General features: G+C 39.4%; 1 protein-coding gene across 4 annotated transcripts in view; it reads right to left on the bottom strand.

Annotated features, from left to right (window-relative positions):
* Positions 1–21,436, bottom strand: part of Il1rap (interleukin 1 receptor accessory protein) — a 141,315-nt gene that overhangs the window by 78,351 nt on the left and 41,528 nt on the right. For all 4 annotated transcript variants that reach the window (XR_003844895.1, XM_021209239.2, XM_021209237.2 and 1 more), the window contains exon 2: positions 20,682–20,746. Coding sequence is in view for 3 of the 4 variants with exons in the window: in XM_021209239.2 (XP_021064898.1) it covers positions 20,682–20,745 (64 nt within the window). In the remaining variant the exon portion in view is untranslated. The remainder of the gene's footprint in view (positions 1–20,681; positions 20,747–21,436) is intronic.

The following is a 21,436-nucleotide window of genomic DNA, read 5'->3' as shown; positions in this document are numbered from 1 at the left end:
AGAAATGACACAGTATGTCATAAGAGGACAGACGGGGCTCTTAGTTCTGACTGTCAGTGGGGAGAGTTCAATACTGCCTTCGAAATGTCAACATAAGTCATCTCTTATCTTCTCTTGATGTAAACCTGGAAAGTACAAAGATATACACTGACAGATAACAATAGAAGGAAGCCAGACTCAGGAACCCATCCATGTTCAGGCCCTATAGTGGGATTTCAGACTGTGACAGAGTTAGTAGATCTTTTGGGCATTGTGGAATATTGTCATAGAACTGAGAGTCAAGGAAGAAGTAGCACACACTAAGCAGGGGCACAAGATCAAACATGCCTTAAGAAACATGTGTCTATCATGAGGTTCTTTGACCAGTACCCAGTACAAAACCATGCACATGTGTGGTATTTATATGCTACCTCAAATGAAGTCAAGAGATAAATTACAGCAACTGGGACCGAGAGTAATGCTGCAAGGATAACTTATTAGGGAGGTCTTTTGTTCTACAGTCAGCACAAGGAATTGGGATTTATGATGAGGGAAACACTGGGTCCCTTGGCCTGTTCTCTTACCATCCCCCCAGTCGCCATCAACTTGAGCAACACTGGGTTATCACCTTATCATAGGTATCACAATCTAGCTAGCTGGAGTTCTTGATCTTCCTTTCTAGTGAAACTTAACTTAAAATTACAAAACAAACAAATAAAATAAAACACACAAAACCATCTAAACTTCAGTGCATTCATTGCAGAGCACTAGCAGTGGCATAGCACACTGTCTATATTTCCATATGACATTCAGAAATCACCTCTTAGGTTACAGATATTTGAACATCCATATTCTCTTTCCAAGTACCGTGAAACTCATTGCTAACACAACAATTGCCTTTTTCATTTTCTGAACCCCCCTCTCTACTCCTGACTGTACATTAAAAAAAAAAATACTTGAAGTTATTCAAACATAAGGAATAGAAAACAGAATAGTGAATGATCCATTGATATACATGGGACAAGACTAAAAACAACCAGGAAAACACAAAAGGAAATATTAGCAAGTCACCAATGTGATAAAGGTTTGACATCAAGAATCTGGTTTTCAAAAATCTCAAAATTCAATGAAAGTAAATCATCGGAGAAGGGGAAATGATTTTGGTGGACACTTCACCACATGATGAAGTACTGCTTAACAAACAATGACCTTCAAAGAGACACAGCACTGTGGATCTACATTGAGTACATTCTGCTAGGTCAAAAAACAAACAAACAAACAAACAAACAAGCAAACAAACAAACAAAAAACAACAAAAAAGCAAAACAAAAACAAAGAAATAAACAAACAAACAAATAAAACCCCCCAGAAGCTCACCTAGCTGAGATTCCGAAAATGTCCAAATCATAGGGACAGAAAATAGATCAGAGGCTTCCAGGGACTGGGGATAAGGATAGGTGATCAAATGGGCAGAATGAAAACATTTCAGGAAAGTGGTGAAAACTATCATGACCCCAATTGAAGTAGCTGTTATTACTGTTAGATTAATTTGTCAAAATCCCTAGACTCCATAGACAAAAATTCTTTATTACATGTAAATATGAATTAATAAAGAGAATAAAAACAAAATTTCAAAGAGCATTTCAACACTTGGTGATAATTATAAAAACCAGAATGGGGCAAGGATTTGCTCAGGGACATTTTTCAATGCCATTCCCCACAATCTCCAAGAGTAAAATTGTAACCATCATTTAAAGCCTCAATTGGACACTACACCTGCAGACATAGCTGTCTGCTCTCAGTTGGAAGTAATTTCTCTCACTTCAAAACCTCTATAGTGTTTTCTCAGGACCTACTATAACCCTGACCGCTTTCTACCTTGTATAATTGCTATTTGAGGATGTGACTGATTCCACAGCTAGACTGTGACTCAAAGCCAAGGATCAGGTGTAGCTCACTCTGCACAGTGCTTAGCACAAAGTCTAACAGATAATCTGTGTCAATATAGGGTGGCCTGAGTGAGCCCACCCGAAAGCAGAGATCAACAACTGCAAAGAAATGGAAGTCTGTGCCCTCTCATAATGGCCTGCCATGTCTGCCATGTATTCCCATACAAAATGATCTCATAGCTTGCACAAGAAAGGAAATCACTGCCATATCAATGCGTTCACTAGTGGAGTACTTACTAAGCATTTACAGAGCAAAGCCTCTGCTTATCACTAAAGGTGGATATACTGAGTCTGGGCCCTGTGGGCTTTCATCCAATAAATGACTGACTTCATGTAACAAATTAACCAAATAAGGAAAGCCTAGGCAATCAATAACTGATTGCTGTTTGAATAGGTATCATGAGGAAATACTTGGCAGTTTGAAGGGCTTCACACAGGGATCTCATACATTTTGAACTTTTAGTGTTTGTTGGTACAGCATGTATTTCCTGAGGGAGCTATGTGTGAGAAGCGAAGTTTAAAGAAATATATGTGAAGATGTGAAGGAACAAGAATGAACTCATGTATCAGGATGTCTGAAAGAAGCCTGTGGGACAAAATGTGCAGAAGGAGGCTGGAGAGATGGATCAGTCAATAAAGGCACTTAATGCAATGGCTGACAATCTGACTTGTCCTCTGAGAAGTGTACCCTTGTGTGTACCATGCATGAATACACACTTACACAGATACACACACACACACACACACACACACACACACACTCAGAGTGTGATTTAGAAAAATACACAATGAAATATAAAGTTACTGACATGCCAGATAAGAATCCGAACCCATACTCATCAGGGCCAGAGGCAATGGAAATAAAATTCTCAGAATAGCAAGAACACTATCAGAATTTTCATCAGCAGACATGGTTAGTCTAAAATATTTTCACTAAGTGACTTGTTGCTTTTGTTGTGTAGAGATGGATTGTAAGGAAGAAAAAAGAGAGCATGTGAAAGTATTGTAAAAAGTCAGTCAAGTAGCAATATTCTCTGGCTCATAGTAGGATGAGTTAGGACAGAAAGATGTGACAGAGTCACATGAGAGACGTGACATGCTGGTGAGAAGAGAAAGAAAAGAGAAAGGGACTTTGTTCTGTAGTGCTTCCTTCTCTTGTCTATCTTCTTATTTGGTGGTTGGGTGGGAATCATGTCATGGTGACTGCATGTGGAAGTCAGAGGGCAAATGTCCCAGTTGGGTCTGTCCTTCCACCTTCTTGGTTCTAGGAATTGAGCTCAGACATGAGGACGAGTGCCTTTATCCACTGAGCCATCTGACCAGCAGGGTCCAGAGGCTCTTTAACCTAAAAAGCATTTCAATTTTAGCATCCTAGAGAGGTGGAGTCAGAAGGAGCGGAATGATTTCACAAAGACACATGAATCCTGATAGGTTAAGTAGCTTACCCAAGGAAACCTAGTGGATCACTGTCAGATGTGAACTTCTGCATTACGTATGTTATGTTCTTTATGGTGGTCCACATTTACAGCTTTGATTTCCGTTTTTAAAGTGAATACAATAGTTATTCATGAATCATGGGGAATAACAGAAGACATTCAGAAAGAAAGAAAGAGAGAGGGGAGGGAGGGAGGGAGGAAAGGAAGGGAAGGGAAGGGAAGGGAAGGGAAGGGAAGGGAAGGGAAGGGAAGGAATTAAAATACAGGATAGCCATTGCAGAGTTCCATCACTCTGCTTACTTTGTTTCCTGTCTTAGTAAATACCTGGGTCTTTTGCAATTGTCCTAAAGTCACAGCTGAATAACATATGTCAGAACTGACTTAGAGTCCTCCAGAGAAGGAAGAGTAGCAGAGAGCAAGGGGGTCAGAATTGCACTGGGCAACTGAGTGGGAAGGTCTACTAACTGCCCTTGAACTCTCAGAGCAGTGCTAACTAAAGAGATACTTAGAAAGAGCGCAAGTGCCTCCTGTGAGGCTATGCCAGTGCCTGGCAAACACCGAAGTGGATGCTCACAGCCAGCTATTGGATGGAACACAGGGCCCCCAATGGAGGAGCTAGAGAAAGTACCCAAGGAACTGAAGGGGGCTGCAACCCTGTAGGTGGAACAACAATGTGAACTAACCAGTACCCCCTGAGCTCGTGTCTCTAGCTGCATATGTAGCAGAAGATGGCCTAATCGGCCATCACTGGGAAGAGAGGCCCCTTGGTCTTGCAAACTTTATATGACCCAGCACAGGGGAAGGCCTGGGAGTGGGTGGGTAGGGGAGCAGGGGCGGGGGGGGGGGGATAGGGAACTTTCGGGATAGCATTTGAAATGTAAATAAAGAAAATAATAATAAAAAATAAATAGATAGGAAAGCCTTAAAAAATAAAAAATAAAAAAATAAAAATGTTTCAGAGTCCATTAAAAAAAAAAAAAAGAAAAGAAAAGAAAAGAAAAGAAAAGAAAAGAAAAGAAAAGAAAAGAAAAGAAAAGAAAGAGCACAAGTCCTTTCTGGGCTTGGTTTAATACTACTTGGAAAAGTGGTTGCCTCTCACCAAACACACTGCAAACTCTCAGATGTAATCTTGAACCAAGACAGTTGGTATTTACTCATCTACCATCTCCTGAGTGGATGATGTCCAACTCCTGACTCAGTCACCTGAGCATCTGCTGCTTCTTGTTGGTAAGAGAAAGCTTTCAGACATAACAGCACAACTAGTTTCTACTTTATTTTTTTCTGATAAGTTTACAAAACTATCTGAGTTCCCAACCACGGGAACAGAAAGCAGCATCCTGTTCATGGTAACATGGATCACTACAGCCAACAACAAAAGGCGGTTACACATCCTTCACACATATTGGATTTTTTTTTTTTTTTGATGCAATGTAGTTTACATTAAGAATCCCATTCTATGGCCTGATATCAACTATCTCATTAGTTAAAATGTACTACATATAGCAATAATAACAGGAAAAAAATCTAAGCATGGTGGCTTGTGTTTATAACGCCAACACTTGGGAAAACGAGACAGAGGATTGCCATGAGTTTTAGGCCAGCCTGGGGTGCATGGAAAATTCAAGGCTATCCTATGATTCTGAGAGAGATTGTGTCTCAAAAGAAAAAAAAAAATCTCTGCATACACAGTAATACAGTCACCTTGGTGAAAATTTTGATAGGTGTTCAAATGTTAAAGTTGTCAGCAATTCTTCAAAGGAAATAATAGTACATGTCTTCAGGGATGATTAGACAAATGCTCATAGCAGAAACAACCCTGTGTCTTAGCAATAACAGTGGATATACCGTATAGTATTATCTGCTAATAAAAAGTTGTTAAGCGTTATTTATCTGGGATATTTTTCATTAAGTAAAAACATTATACTACATGAAACTATTACAAAAGTCCTATAGAGTATGATTCCATTTATAAAAGGATCCAGAAATGACAAATCTATAGAGATAAAAAGTAGATTAAATTAGATTAGTTTGGATGAGGGTAGGGGAAAACTTACAAGGAAGGACTGGTATTTTATCAGTGGGAAGTTTTCTTCAATCATGGGATATTCTATAGTTAGATTGTGCTAGGAACGATACAAACAACATGCCTGATTTTAATGTTTATAATACATGGCATCTTTGAGGAAAAATAGATGATGTCCTTAGTTGATAAATGGTATAGAATCCCAATGGCCTATGAGGAGAAAGGTCAATGGGCCTAGCAAGGGTGTGGCACTCCTCTTTCATTGACTGTGTGTCCAAGGTTGAACCATTGAACCTCTCCACGACTGTATGTCCTACTCAGGATCATACTATATTTCACAAAATTATAAAAGGAAAAACACTAACCTGTGTTATTTATGACTTTGACAATTAGTGGATATAAAAGAATGTGGTTATCTCTGGCACATGGTAAAAAAGCAATATTGCATATGTTTGTTGCAATAGAGAAAGAGATTCAGAAAGGCTGACAGATGAAAGAAAAAGTAGTCATGAGTGTTTAACTCATACATAATCAATGTCTACAGAAATTGAAATGTTGACAGTTGGCTGAACATACTCTGCAGTCTGATTTTTGTCTACATAGTACAAAAACAGCCAACCAAACAAATAAACAAGCCAAACTAAAAACTACTTGTAATCAAAAGGGAATGTTTACAAGTTTAAATAAGTTAGGGAAGAATCTAAGTATTTTGGAAAACAAACACTCCAAGTTAGCAAATGTTGATGAACTAGAGAAAGAACTCACTGAATGTAACTTCTAAGTGTCTGTTGTTAATATTCAACGTTATGACCATACACAAATAGGCATAGTTATAGGACATAAATACCAATAAAAATAGCTCTTGTTCCTCACAGAGCATATAACTTAGTAGTTTACCAATGAAATCACAAAAAGACTGGAGCTAAACCATCCTGATTCAACAAAAGCTTCACACTTTTCTATTTATAACATAAAGTTAGTCTTTGTTAGCATACTGATAATTTATCTGGCCTGCCCCCAGGGACCTAGAAATTGCTTATCGTCACCTGTCACAGCCTGCCATGGTGCCGTGGTGCTCCGGGTGTATACAGATGGATGGAAGGACCCACCTACCACCACCTCAGCTAGCTCTCTCTCTCTCTCTCTCTCTCTCTCTCTCTCTCTCTCTCTCTCCCCCCCCGCCAGTGTCCCCTCTCGCTTCCATCCTGCCCACCTGATCTCTGCCATCATGGCTCTGCTTCTAACTGTCTGTCTGTCTACCTGTCCACTTGTCTACCTCTACCTCTTTCTCAGACCCTCACTTCCCTCCCCTCCCCAAGAAACCACTTTTGCACAAGGTCGATCACATGGCATAATTACTCAGGAGTACATTTCCCTTAACCATATTCTATTTTGTAACAGTATCTATTTTTAATGATAAGTAAAATAGAAGCATAATTTCATTAGGACAGTAAGTAAAATTATTTAAGTAAGGAAACCAACAGCAATGTAATTCTGTCCTAAAAGTAGTACCATGAAGCGCTATGCCCATACATATACTACCCACACGGAGTGAACTAACTGGGTTTTAAAAAGAACATATGGTGTACCAAGCATCCTGAAGGTGCTGTTTGACAAAGTACCAGCGTTTGGATGGCCTGGACTGAACCTTCACTGCCCTTGGTGGAAATGTGACACACACCTTTAGCTCCTACTTAGCCTTTTCATTGTTAAAGGCCTCACTCCTAATGCTAGAGCTGGGATAACAAAAAGCTGATATAAACAAGAATGAAAGCAACTGGTCCCCAGCAAGCCAGTTATTCAGAAAATTGGCTATTTCTTAAGAACTTACTACTTAGCTATACATTTGGATTATTAATGTGTGTTAATGCTGAGCATGAGACAGAGGATTTGAGAAAAATATTAAAGAAAAAGAACCTAGGGAAATTCTAGAAGCAGACAAACTATAATTGAATCACTAGGGCTACACGTTCAGCTTCAGAAAAAGAAGCTCGTATGAATAGGCAGAGTTTTGATCAGACAGTTAATGACAAGACTTGGTACCTTCGTAAAGGCAAAAGTGAGCAGTTTTAGAGATCATCATGTTCTAGTCTCTACAGAATTGTAATAAAAATAGGAATCATTTTGAAACAAAAGTTCATGTCAGAGACACAGAAGAAAACATTTTGGATAAGTGATCTGCCTGTTTCCTTAACAGACTTGTCAGACCAGAATTCCAAAGACCAGAACACCTTTGCTTAAGCAAGGGGTTGTGCAACATTGTTGTTGTTGTTGTTGGTGGTGGTGGTGGTGGTGGTGGTTTTTTTGAGACAGGGTTTCTCTGTATAGCCCTGGCTGTCCTGGATCTCACTTTGTAGACCAGGCTGGCCTCGAACTCAGAAATCCACCTATCTCTGCCTCCCAAGTGCTGGGATTAAAGGCATGCGCCACCACACCCGGCTTGTGTGAAACATTTTAAGAATCAAAGAAAAAGGATGGTGGTCTTTTGCCAAATATGAAAGAAATATAGAGGAAGGAAAGGAAGAATCTAACAGGGCTCTGAGAGATCAAATTTTCGTAGAAATCCAAGTTTGATATAACAGGTAGTAGGAAAAAAACTTTTGATCTATTAATTATGTGCCAAACTGAAACAGAATCAAATTCAAATACAGTCATCCTGTCTAGCATTTCCATAACCACAAGACTTTACGACACCAACCTTAAGGAAGAAGACATTGAGTTAAAAGAAACTTGATTTTCATAACAATGTTAATTTTTAGTTATCATAAAATTGTTTGCCTGCTTTGTTCCTCTTTTAGTATTCTTATGCAATCAAGGAAGAGTTTAAAAGTATTTTGAAAAGCTGTGTAATCAATGAATAAAGTTTCTGAGGAGATGATTTTATGTATAAATTAAGCCTGTGAGAGAGACAGGTTATCAGAGTAGGTCAAGCCATACCGAGATGTACTTCTTCTCTGCCCTGTCTCTCATGAAAGTAACTGAATGGTGTACCAATCTAGTTCCTCCCGAGATGCTATTGCATCCACTGGTGCTGGGGTGGAGGACGTAGGAGTTGAATTGGATCAAAACACATTAGGTGTATATATCAAATTCTCAAGCGATAAATAAATAACAAATAGAAAAAAAATATCAAGGGCTGGGGAAGAATCCTGCAAAAGGTTTTCTGTAATTTCACGCTTATGCATGCATGCCTTTGTGGCAGGCTGGCAGCACAGCTGGGAAGAGAGGAGGGGTAATTTGTAGCATGGTTTTACCCATTCCCATACAACTAATACTTTCAAAGAACGCAATTTCAGAATGTTAACAACTTCATAACTGGATCGAAAAATATCTGAGAAATTAACAGTTGGAACAAAGCAATATTTTCCAACCCTAGAAAAGAGCTGATAAAGATGTTAAAAGTCTTCTGCTCCACAATAGCTGTTTTAAACCAGAATTGTTTATAAGGAAAAAAATTAATACCACATCAGCTAATATAAATGTAGACTATTTCTTGAGTGGCTCTAAATTATCATACCTTACTTTATTGATGAATATTTGTATTCTTTCCTTGGTGTTGGTTTTCAACATCCTAGGAAGACCTTGGTGTGAAAGCATCTTTCTTTGCTTCTTTTAGCACTGAAAGATTCACTTCAAGGTTAAAGAGAAGCATTCTTGGTGACATCTTTGAAGCAAAGAACAAGGCGCCCTCCACACAGCCACCTCAGTCATCAGTCATGTTATTCTCTGTGCATGGCTCATCATGACCTGAAGGCATAGCTAGGCCTTTATTCATATGATTTTGAAAACCCGAGGAGTTAAAAAATAAAACAGCAACAATAACAACAACAATGACGACGATGACAACAATGAAGACAACGTTGATGACAAAGTCACCTTCTTCTTGCTTTCACTTCAAATTAAATCAAAATAAATTTATTCCAGGTGGCCAACTTATGTTCTTTCTTATGAACTTCCATTCAAATCTTATTTTATAAATCTAGCGTGTACTTTATATTTGAGGACCTTCCTTTCGTTGTTAAACTTCTTGTTTTATGACGCCATCAAATTTTGTCACATATCTATATTTGATTAATTTTAACTTGACATACAGACCATAATATTCTTAAATCTTTTATTATTTTATGCGAATGCCTCCAGCCTCATCCTATCCCCAAGACTGTAAACACAATGAGACCAGAGAAAACTCTTGCCCTACTAATTAGTACCAACAAGCAGAATTTGATAGATGGGCAGATGAATGCAAAATACCTTATTTGCTTTCCCAATTCCATTATACAAAGCTTTGCATGTAATTGGTGGTCTGAAAACACCTGCGGAACAGAAGAGTTTCATATTTCATAAAGTTCTGGCCTCCCTAAAGGTAGGGGGAAGGAGTATAGAGGGGGAGTGTGCACAGACTGGGGTCCACAGATACTCAGTCTATTTCTATTAATCGTAAGACAGTCTCAAAATAGAGCAGATACTCATTATATTATGAAAAAAATAGTATTACATGCTTTGAAATAAATGGATGGACTACTGAGAAAGCAAATTTCTTGAGGATCAAAAAGAAGAGTGCATTAACGTGCTGGGATTTGAAGTGGGAAGCCTGTGCTAAGTGAATTAGGCTACCTGTGAATGGACAGATGATAATCTCTCCAGCACAGTTTTACACACTTGCCAAGTCCAAGTCCAGGTGACAATTCTAGCTGTTTTGTTGCTACATAAAAAAAAATAAAAAAAAAAAAATCACAGTTTCTGAGAAGCATAAACTATTCCAACTCCATCAGAAATAAACCAGAACTTGGAGTGAAACCACAATCAAATTTGAAAATTCACACGAGATGACTGCCAAAGTCTGCAGAAAGAAACTGTCATTTTTAGAATGAAAAGAGTTCTCTCGAACTATATGCTTACTGGGAACAAAAAAAAAAAAAAAAAAAAAAAAAAAGTCAGAGCTGCATGTTTAAAACCCCTAGGTTCCTTCACAAGTTGGAGGCTGGGCAGATTCTACAGTTGCTAGTACAGAGGAAAAGTCATACCCTGTGGTGAGCATCTTTGAGTTGGCCCTGAAGGACATGAAGCGGCTAGACCAAGAGCCCAGAGGATGCGTGCAGCCTCCTAAAACTGACAGTTCCACCTCCACATAAACCCACAGGGCCTACACTGAGACACCTTTCATGTACTCAAGTGCAAGTGTGTTCTTGTGGAGAACTTCTGTCCTTTAGGAAACGTTCACTGACCAGCAAACATTAACTTCGATCTGAATAAATACAACATGCAGTGTATGTCCTATGATGTGCTAGACAAATCCATTTAGAAGAGAATTTGCATTATTAATGCACATCTATGTTTTCTGCTTTGTTCACTGGTAGAAAATTTCTTTTCAAACATGTCTTATATGTCTTTAATTATTGACAGGTACCTTTGGTTGGCATATTTTGAAAATAAAATATCTCCATTAACTGAATTCAGTGCTGGCATGGTATATTCAAATGCTACCTATCTTGAAAATGAATACTGTTTTTACTTCTCCTTAGTTGTAGTGAACTTAGAATAATTAATTCGCTTTTCTGGACCTGGAGGTCCTCATGGGTAAAGACAAGAGGAAACATCCCTCTATTCCAGCAGTTGATTTACATATTATATATACTGTAGTTCAAATAATTTTATTTCTCTCTCTCTCTCTCTCTCATACACACACACACACACACACACACACACACACACACACACACAGTGACAGAGACAGAGACAAAGAGACACCAAAACACAGATACACAAACACTCACACAGAGACACACACACAAATGCACCAAAGAGTTGTTGCCCATTTTTAGACTATTTAAACACGTTTAAGGACATGCTTAACATGATCTCCTTTTTTTTTCTCCTGGTTAAACATTTCAGTATCACATGTATTGTGGCTCTTGCTGCCAGTATCAGTTACCACTTCAATTTGAATGAAAGGAAGAGCCTTTTTAATAACATGATATATAAAGCTAGAAAGTTGCCGTGTCAAAGCTTTAATGAAGCAACTAAGAACAATAGCCTTGTCGTCTCTCGTTTCCTGAAAGCCCCTTAGCATCTCGCTGACATTATACATAATGAGAAGGAGGGATCCCTCCAACACTTCCATTTACTAATTATTCCATTGCCATTTCCAGATTTCAACTATTCTCCAGACAAAGCTACATTCGCTGTCTAGACCTCAGTAGAAATAGTGCATACAGAACCTTTATCAGTATATCGCCCCTAGCAAAGACTGCATTGCCAGCATCAACTACAAGCAATAGCAGGCTACCTTCACTTCTAAAATGCAAACATACAAAAGATGATCCAGGGTCCTACACTGACTCCTGTTCTATCAGGACTGCCAAGGCCATGCAGAGCTCTAGGGACTGTCAGTCTCTGCTCTCTGTTTTCCTTCATAAGGAAAGTGTGCCTGACTGACAGAGCTTTTACACTGGAAACTAAGACAGTTCTCATGAAGGAAGGGGCACCCAGTGTCAGGAAACTTCGGTACCATCTACAAAATAAATATGCTCCCATCATTTTAACACAAGAAATAAGAAATGCTTAATGAAAATAATAATAATTTTTAAAAAAAACTAAAAAGGTTTAACATTCCAAAAAGGAAACTATCCAGTGAAAAGCTTAGGATAAATGTGAATATTTCAGTGTAGTTAAAATGATTTCTAAAATCTGAAAATTAAAAAAAAAAAAACAAAAAAACACCATGAAGGTAGATTTGAATCAATCTACAGATACCTTAGTGAAACACTATCCTTGTATCTTTATTTTTAAATCTATTTTTCCCTTCCTTTCTTTCTCTTCTTTTTCCTATTTTGGTTCGGTTTGGTTTGGTTTGGTTCGGTTTGGTTCAGTTCGGTTCGGTTCGGTTTGGTTTGGTTTGGTTTTCTTTCTTCTTCATACTCCTCCCTCTCCTTCTTGCATCATTCTTTATCTTGAGTGAACAGTAAAAAGAATTTGAAGAGGCACTTAATATCAAACAACGCCTGTCAAAATAACTTAGGTAAGAGAAATTTAATTTTCTCTAGGAGACTAAATAAACCAGGAGTCCAAAGAAAATTACAAATTAGGAGGACAAATTTAATGTTTTCTCTCAGAAAAAAAGAAAAGCTTGGTTCGTTAATTAGCATTTGAACAGTCTGAGGTCCCAGAGAATCCAGAAAAAGACATATGTAAATTAAAAACTAATTTGTTGATGTGTGAGCCATAAGCAAATCTTTAGTGAATGGTTAAAGGTTGCTTGTCCAAATAAAATAGGACAAATGAACTACCAATAATGATAGTCAATAATAGATGGGGTCCCCTATCTTTATATCTATGTTGCTTTAAACACAGCTTTTGTTGGCTATCAGTCAATGTGAATGCAACTTGGAATCAAAACATCAATATAACAAATTAATAACTGGTAATGTTGATATAGAAAGGTTATAAGTGACTAATGGACACTTATTCTGTGTCCTCTGAAGCGCGTATAAGAAGGAGTAGATACTGGAAGTACTCCCGCGGAAGAAAGTGGTAGATGCTGTCACACGCAGCACTTTGTCAGTATGGCAAGCCCCAACCTCTGAAGGGTCATGTAACATCTCATCACTAAGTTCCATGGAAAAGGCCAATGGCAGCACCCTGGTGCACATGCCAAAATGACCCCTCCTATCTACCTCAGAGGGCATTTCAAGGACTACAAGAAAATCCCAGATGAAGAAACCAGGCTCCGGGTTAACAACCATGAAGACTAGGAGAAATTGAGAGTCACTTTCCAGAATGGGTTGTCACAGCATACCTCTTCCCAAAAGACAGAGAAAGAGAAGGGGGAGGGAGGGAGGGAGGGAGAGAGAGAGAGAGAGAGAGAGAGAGAGAGAGAGAGAGAGAGAGAGAGAGAGAGAGAGAGAGAGAGAGAATTAAGTCCCTAGAAGCAGCAAGATTCTGACAGACTGCACTGCTTAAGATGTGATGAATTTCTCTTTTCTCGCTTTCTCAGCCACCCTGTGTCCAGAATCTTCCTCCTGTCTCTCAAGCAGGAAAAGGCAAAGCACAGCAGTTCTGAACATCAGAACTCTTGGGGGTTTGTACAGCAGATAGTTGAAGGTGTTGGTTGTGGTTCCTTCATTTAAAAAAAAGTATATAAAATAAAATGTAACTATTTTCTATGCCTCTCAAAAACAAAGGAAAGCTAGAAATAGCTGGAAGATTTTAAAGTGCAAGAATCCTGTGGTTTCTTTGAGTGTAAATATATTTCATTCTCCAAAGAACTGAGTCGGCTAAACTGAAAAGGAAACATTTAAACTGTAGAATAAAAATAGGTAGAAACTGGCCTGGTAGCAAGCTGCCACTAAACTGAGGTCTGGGACCTTCCAGGTGGATTGCCATGGGACAGAAATACAGACTGCAGAAAGGGAAGAGAACAGGGGAGCCATGGAGACTGAATGGTCACAGTCACTCTTACGAACCTAGCCTTCCCCTCTACAACCACAGGCACTGGTGAACTCTGCAAACCCTCTAGTTTCCTCTAACTAACAAGGTCATGGTAAAGAATCGGGTCATTTTCCCTAACACAATGATCACTGTGACACTGACACTCCTTCTTTGCAAATCAGCATCAAACCAGTCAATGGTGCTCAATTCTCTTCTGAGTTCATGTAATACTCACCCATAGGAAGTAAAGGTGCAGATATAAGCAGCCGACACTTACTAAGCATTTTAAAATACACTCAGTCTGGCTGTTAAAGGACTGGTGAGACCTGCTCCCAGAAGCAGAGTTTAAAGAATAGGGAGAAATTCTACAACTCCCATGACCTTTAATATGAAGAATAAAATGAAATCGCATTCTTCATACATTCTCCAAATGTTTGGATAGAATGGGATAGAAATCAAGTGGACAGTATGCGCAGCCGGGGGCAACAGAGACAGGACTGAATGTCACAAGCACATCTGAATGCCGAGTGCTTCAAAATGCATATTCAAATAAAATGGGGCCATTGAGGCTGGCAGCGAATTGAATTCTTATAAGAAGTTTAAAGAATCATTATAGAACTTTAAGAAAATTGTATGTCCAGTTAATTTGTATACCTGATGTTTTATTTATTTGCAACTTTTAAATAATGATTTTATCAAATTAATAATTTTACAAGGTCAAAATATTATAAGAAAACAGAGTTTTTAAAAGTTCTTTAAGTAGTTCTAACTTCAGACAGTATACTTTTATCACATTTCCCTCCAGCTCCTCTCCCTAACTTCTCTCAGATCCACCCCACTCCCCTACCAAACCCCAACTTCATGGTTTCTTTGGTTGTTTGTTCGGTTGGTTGGTTAATAAATAACTTACTGGTCCCAATTTGTGTGACCCATATATTCCCATGTGTGACAGACCCCTCCATTGTCCCATGGTTACCCTACCAGAAACCTTAAAGAACTGACTCACCCAGAGGCATTAGCTGGACTACCTCCTCAGTCAGAGGTCGGGAGTTCCTGAAACCCACCCCTCTCCATCTACAAATGTTGAGTGGCTTGACTTCCTGCAGGCAGCCACAGTGGCCTTGAGTTCGTGAGTACAGTGAACTCATCATGTCCCAAAGACACTAACACAAAACTTTCTAAAAAGCACAGTATCCAGTTCCTGATACATCTTTTCAGTTCACATTGTTCTATATTTGAGACAGTCTCATATATCCCAGGCTCCCAAATCTGCCATATAGCCAAGGGTGACCTTGAATTTCAGGTCTCTTTGCTGCTACCTCCAAGTGGTAGGATTTCAGGAGTAAGCCATCATGCTCAGTTTACATGGCACACAGCATCAAATTCAGATCCTAATGCTTGCTAAAGAAGTACTCTCCTCAATAAACTGTATCTCCAGCCCTGTGATCCTGGCTTTTAAATACCTTCACACTAACTAGCCTTTGGTTGGTTTACCCTATAACCCTCCTGGCTATGAAGTCTTCCCATTAAAACCATGAATACTCAAAGCTGTGGGTGCCCACACAAGTCCTTCAACTTTTCGTTATGAAAAGAGGATAGGCCTAGACCCCACATTTCCTGAGGAGTTAATGACTGGCAAGACTGGCTGGGGAAGGGAGCATCATTTTGTCTAATGGTTGGGGCTAGGTGGAAAGAAAGGGAAAGGAAAGTGGATAGCAGGGAGTAATAGAAAATGATTACAATCATATTGTATCATTAATATGTATGAAAATGTAGAAGACTAAAGAACAAAATCTTTTAAAGTCTTTGCTTGTGCCTCCTAAAGAGTTTGAGAGCTTCTCTGGGTCCTGGTGACACTCTCTCTAGTGCTTAGGCTCTTTATTATTTAATCTTTGAAAAATAGACTCTACGTCCTCTAAAGTAAGAATCAACCCATTTCTACACTGGATTAAACCATATAAAAATGGGAAAACCCATGATCTTCACGTTTAAAGTCATTAATTATTATGAAAGCATAATTAATTAAATAGAAAGTCTATGTCCTATATCTGCTCTTGATATATGTTGTTCTTTAAAACAAGAGCATGTATGGGAGAGATGTCTCACCAGGTAGAGGCAGTGACATGGGGAACTTGAGTGTCTTTCTCAGATCCTAGGAGATAATTGATTGATAGAGTTGACTATTGATCTTGAGATACCTTCCCTGTGACATATGTGTGCCTATAAATACACACACAAACACACGAACACACTCAATACATGCATGAGCACACACATTCCCACACATGCACACACAGATACACACACACACACACACACACACACACAAATGAACACACATTCACACACAGAAATATATGCAAGCGCGCACACACTCATACGCACACAGTCACATACACACAGCTATGCATATAGATGCACTCGCCCTGGCACTTGAACACTCACTCCCTAACTCACCCACTTGAAAATGCACTCCCACATGTGCACACACACACACACACACACACACACACACACAGAGAGAGAGAGAGAGAGAGAGAGAGAGAGAGAGAATAGTAATAATAATAATAATAATAATAAATTATAAACAAAAAGGACAATTTGGGTGTGATCTATAGCTGCTTTAGTTGATTGATTTAGGTATTTGTTTGTTTTATCTGTATGGATGAGTATTTTGCTTGCATGTATGCCCATGAGCCATCTGTGTGCACAGTGTCTGCAGAGACCAGAAGAGGGGAGTCAGAGTCCTGGGATTGGAGTTGCAGATTGTTGTGAACTATTCGGTCAGTGCTGTGAATCAGATCCTCTGGAAGATTAGCTGATGATCTCACACACCAAGCCATCTCTCCAGCCTTGGTTCATTTGTTTTAAAAGTAAGGAGCATGGGGACAAGACGTGATACGTTAGCAGTGTCAAACAACTCACAGAATGAAACTCTCAGAACCTGAACCAATGGCTCAACTGCTAGTAAAGTGTTTTCACTTATTTATTTCATCTTGAATAATTCATACCCTATAAATCAACAGACTTCCACCCTCTGTAAATTTCAAGAAAGCTCAATAAAGGGAATGTGACTTTCACTAGGAGAACCATGTTCTAGGAAGACAATACAGTATAAAGAGAAAAGTAGGGGGCTAGGGAGATGGCTTGGTGTGTGTGGGGGTGTGCTAGAAAATATAAAAACTTGAGTTCAATGTCTAGCACCAACAGGAAAATCCAGGCAGGCCTATCCTTCCTGAAAAGCTGGTGATTGAAGCTGGAGACAGGCAGATCCCCAGGCCACATTCTGCAGCTCAGCCAACTTCTAAGTCCTTGATTTCCTAAATTGCAAGGACTCCCTCCTCCCAGGATATGTGTGCAAAATCAAACCATAAGCATGGCCCATATTTATCAGTGTTGACTTTGAAACCACATCAAAAAAGCACATCCATAGATCTTTTGTGTGCCCACACATTTTGGGGAGACAAAAAAAAAATGCATTGCCTAATTTTTTTAAAAAATAGGATCTATAGAGAAAGCAAATTTTTGATATGGCAAGGTTTTCAAGTTCATCCCCCTGGACACTGACTTCACTGTCTCTCCAATTCTGAGCCAAAGGGGTCACCAATATGTATTTCTACTCGGAGGTAGCTTTAGCAGTCTGGCCCTCTAACCGGTAGCCAATGGAAAAGGAACCAATGGGGAGTGATGGCCTGAGCTGCCATTTTCCCTCTTAATTCCTGTAAGTGGGAACGCCTTCCAGCTAATAGTGGAAATGCTAAGAAGTATAACAAGCACAAAGGGGGAGCACTGAGGTTTGAAATGAGAATCACAGTGATCTTCCATCTGAAGAAAACGATCTTGAGAGAATGGTAAAGATGTAACGGCTTAAGTAGACAGCCCAGACTCCTGAGCAGGCAGTTCTTCCAGAGTGAATGAGGGACTCCGCCCAAGGGTATCTCTACTGCTCTTTGCCTCACATCCTTCTCTCTACATCATTGGCATTTTTGGTGGAACCCAGGGGATCCATATTTAATAAAAATAGCAGGCATCTTTGGAAGTGAAGAACAAGTGGAGACTTCAGTTACACGGAATACTAGCTGTGTGGATTTAACTCATTGAACTGTGAGGGATGCTAGTGTCTACTGAAAAAGAAAAAGTTACAATGGTCAGGATCTGAGTAGGGCCGAAAGCATTTAAGGCAAAGGAGCTACATGACTTCTAAAAGAGCCACATTTCATTATGCTGCCACTAACAAAATTATCCAAGCCTTAATTCCTTAATGCTTAGTTATACTTGTTATTATATTATTGTTGCTGTTGTGTTTTCTTTAAGTTATTATTTGAGATGAAATGTTTCCTTCCAAGATTTTAAAGGTATGAGGAAAGCAAATTTTTCAACCAGAAGACCACACTCTGATGTCACAATTTAGGCCTTGAAAGCCAATTCTCTGCACAGGAACCTCATTGTATGACAGTAAACTCTGGGTCCAGAGTGCCAACTCCCGGACTTGTGTCCTATGAATATAGAGCACGGTAGATCACTCAGGATATTTCTGCTCAGTTCCTTATGTTAGTGTGTGCTTTCAGTAAGAGGTGAAACTGAACCACAGAGAGCCTCAGGTAAGACCAAGTCTGCCTACATCTCCATCCCTGTCAGCGGTGACACTGTCCTGTAGAGAGATTGGCAGATCCTTCAAGATCGCAATGATCCCTTTTATCCCCAGAGCCAGTTGCCCCTTTCATTTTTTTTTTTTTTTTGTCAACAACGCTTCCTTTTTGTTCCCCTCCCTCCAATGAGGAAGTACAGCAGAGACACAGACACAATACACCTCTTCATAAGGAAGGCATGAGTGTGTGCCAGATGGACAGAGGGGATTACAACATGTTTCCTCTCCCATAGTGACTCAATGGAGCTGGTATGAGAACTCATCTTATTCGAGAAGGGAGCTTCCCCTGACAGGATTATGAGTCACAGTTCCTGGGAAGAAAGTACACTTACCAACAGCATTTGGGGGAAGGGGGTCTCTGGGAGAATACAGTGAAGGTCATTCAGAAAGGCGGCACTGTCAGGAACATTGGGCAGGCAATAGACCTCCCAAACTCTGGGAAGCCTTGCTCTCTCAACAGCAGTAGCATGGGCATCTCTCGCTGTAACTTTCAGGCATGGTACTTGTCATGATAATGGGAAATATGAGTGTGGATATAAACATTAGCAACGCGAATCGGTTCGGTTGAGAAAAGGTGACTTGGATGGGACATTTACCCATCTGTTTATACTGTTTGCACTCGTACTGTATCTCTACGTGTTAATCAGCATTCCAAGTGTTAGGGAATACAAAAAGAAAAAGAAATGAATCTGTGACATCAGATTTAGAGAGAGGGAGATGGCAGGTAAAGAAGTAGGAGACTGGGAAAGAAGAGAGGTTGGAAAGAAGAAAGAAGAAAGTGGAGATGAGGATAAGGATGGATTGAAGGGCAAATGACAAAGAAGAAGTACCATAAAGAGTTAATGGAATATTGGCAGATGGTGGGAGATGTTAAAGCAATGGAAGAGGGTAGAGTAGTGACTAGCAAGGCTATTGTAATTAAAATGGTCAAGGAAAGCCTCTGTAAGAAAATAACATTCAATTAGTAATAAGTCAAGTGAAAATAAATTATAGTCCAGGGTTATCGTCAGCATATTTAAGAATCAGTACAGCGAGTCCCTTCCAATCAAATGAGACAGATATATACCGCATAGATGCTGGTATATTAATGTGGCTCAGCTGTATTTCTGCATCCCAGTTGGATAGAAGGCCTGGTTACAATACAGCCTTTCCTCTGTGAAGTCCCAACGGGCCAGCAAGTTTAGATATTATCTGTACTTTGAGCTCTACTCTGTCCTAGTTACACCCTGTCTTTAGAGTTATTTTTGGTTTCTAATACAATGCTCTGAGTGGCATAGAAAAACTGAAATGCACCCAGCAAAGATGATCAGGATGGCAGGAGGGCTGAAATTCATGCCAAGGAAAGAAGAGTTGAAGGTACGGATGGCAGAACACTGGGGTCACAGTTACATAATGCTGACTTAACACTTCCAAAGGGTTCTCACAGAGAATAGGCATTAAAGCAATGACAGTCGAAGCAGAGACCATGGTGTTCACAGGAATTTTACATCAGGATCATTATTAAAATTAGGATCCCTGGAGTCCCTGAGTAAAAATTCAAGAAGCAGCCCTTTAGGTATTTTCTTTTTCAATCATGAGACTAAATCAAAGAAATATATGGAAATGGCAGAGACTAATTTCAGTCCCGTGGGCAAGAACATTTATAAAAACTCAATGATGCTCACTAGATAGAGCAAACATGGGTGACACTGAAAAGTAATTTAGAGATGAGAGACATATAGCCAACTTTCCCTGCCTTTGGCTTACATGTGATACACCATCATGGTGACTATGTTTGGTTATTCAAACTCAAGAAATATCTCGGCTGACTCCAAGATAGCATAGCAACAAATTCTTTGTTGCCTATACACATGCAGTTTGATCAAAACTATCATTTTTGGTTTGTTTGTTTGTTTCTTCAACATCTGAGTGGTCAAAGGTGGGGAGCCAGGTTGTGCAATCTCCCTGCCCTTTCCTCCACAGGACTTGAGATGAGAATATAGAGAATTATCCTGTGGGGCATGAAGTTGAAGAGATGTCCCTGTGTTTATACACATCGGATCCCTTCCTAAGTTGTCTAGTTCCTCTTATTCCCTATTCTATAGTTCTTTCAGACACTTGATTCTATGCAACTACAGAATGCTGTGGAACAAAACCAACATTATGCTCATTTAAATTCACTATACAGGATCCTGCATGTTAACTTAATTTCAGTCATTTATCCAGCACTGCATACTCACCTGAAGCATGACTCTGCAGAATCCCATAGAAGGACAGACTCATCAAACACCACAGAAGTCCCATTCTGTCAACATAAATAAAAAAAGTAAGGGAGGGTACTTCTTCCCTGAAGAGTTCTAATAATAATCACTGTGAATGTGTAATAACTATAGATTAAGAACCATTCCAAGTGTTTTAGAATATTCCCAAGCTTTATTGTCAGAACCAACAACAAATTTGATAGCTTTTGCTCTTTATCGTCATTTGCTTTTAAATCCCCAAATTACAGATAGATAAACTAAAAAAAAAAAAAAGTTTAGATAACATAACTGAGATCCTTTGACTAAAACGTGGTCTGGCCATCATTAAATTCCAGCTGTGAGGCTACAGAACTCTCTGCTAATTACTGAACTATAACTGCTACATGGAAAAGAAATGTTCATCTGGATTTTCTGACCTGCAGTAAAACTTCTAACAGATGAATTTGACCCTTTCACCCTTCTTTCAGTTCCCTTGTCTAGTCTCAGTGGGAAATATGTTATGATTCAGGTACTGTTCCATCTCAGTAATGAATTGAAAGTCTAGAGATCCTGGATCCAGATCTAGTCTGCAGTCAATCACACAGAATTTATATCATCAAGAAATATGGAAACCTCCTGCCCTGCTGCTCTTGTTTATCCACTGCAAAGACAAATGACAAGGCAGAACTATCTGTGAATTTTAGCATTCTGATGATAACCAGAGAAAACTGCCAACTAGCAAGGGCCCTGCTCCT

This window comes from Mus pahari, chromosome 12, assembly GCF_900095145.1.
Source record: "Mus pahari chromosome 12, PAHARI_EIJ_v1.1, whole genome shotgun sequence".
Classification (NCBI taxonomy): Eukaryota; Metazoa; Chordata; class Mammalia; order Rodentia; family Muridae; genus Mus; species Mus pahari.
The sequence above is the reverse complement of the archived record's forward strand: the minus strand, read 5'-3'. Positions and strand labels throughout refer to the sequence as shown.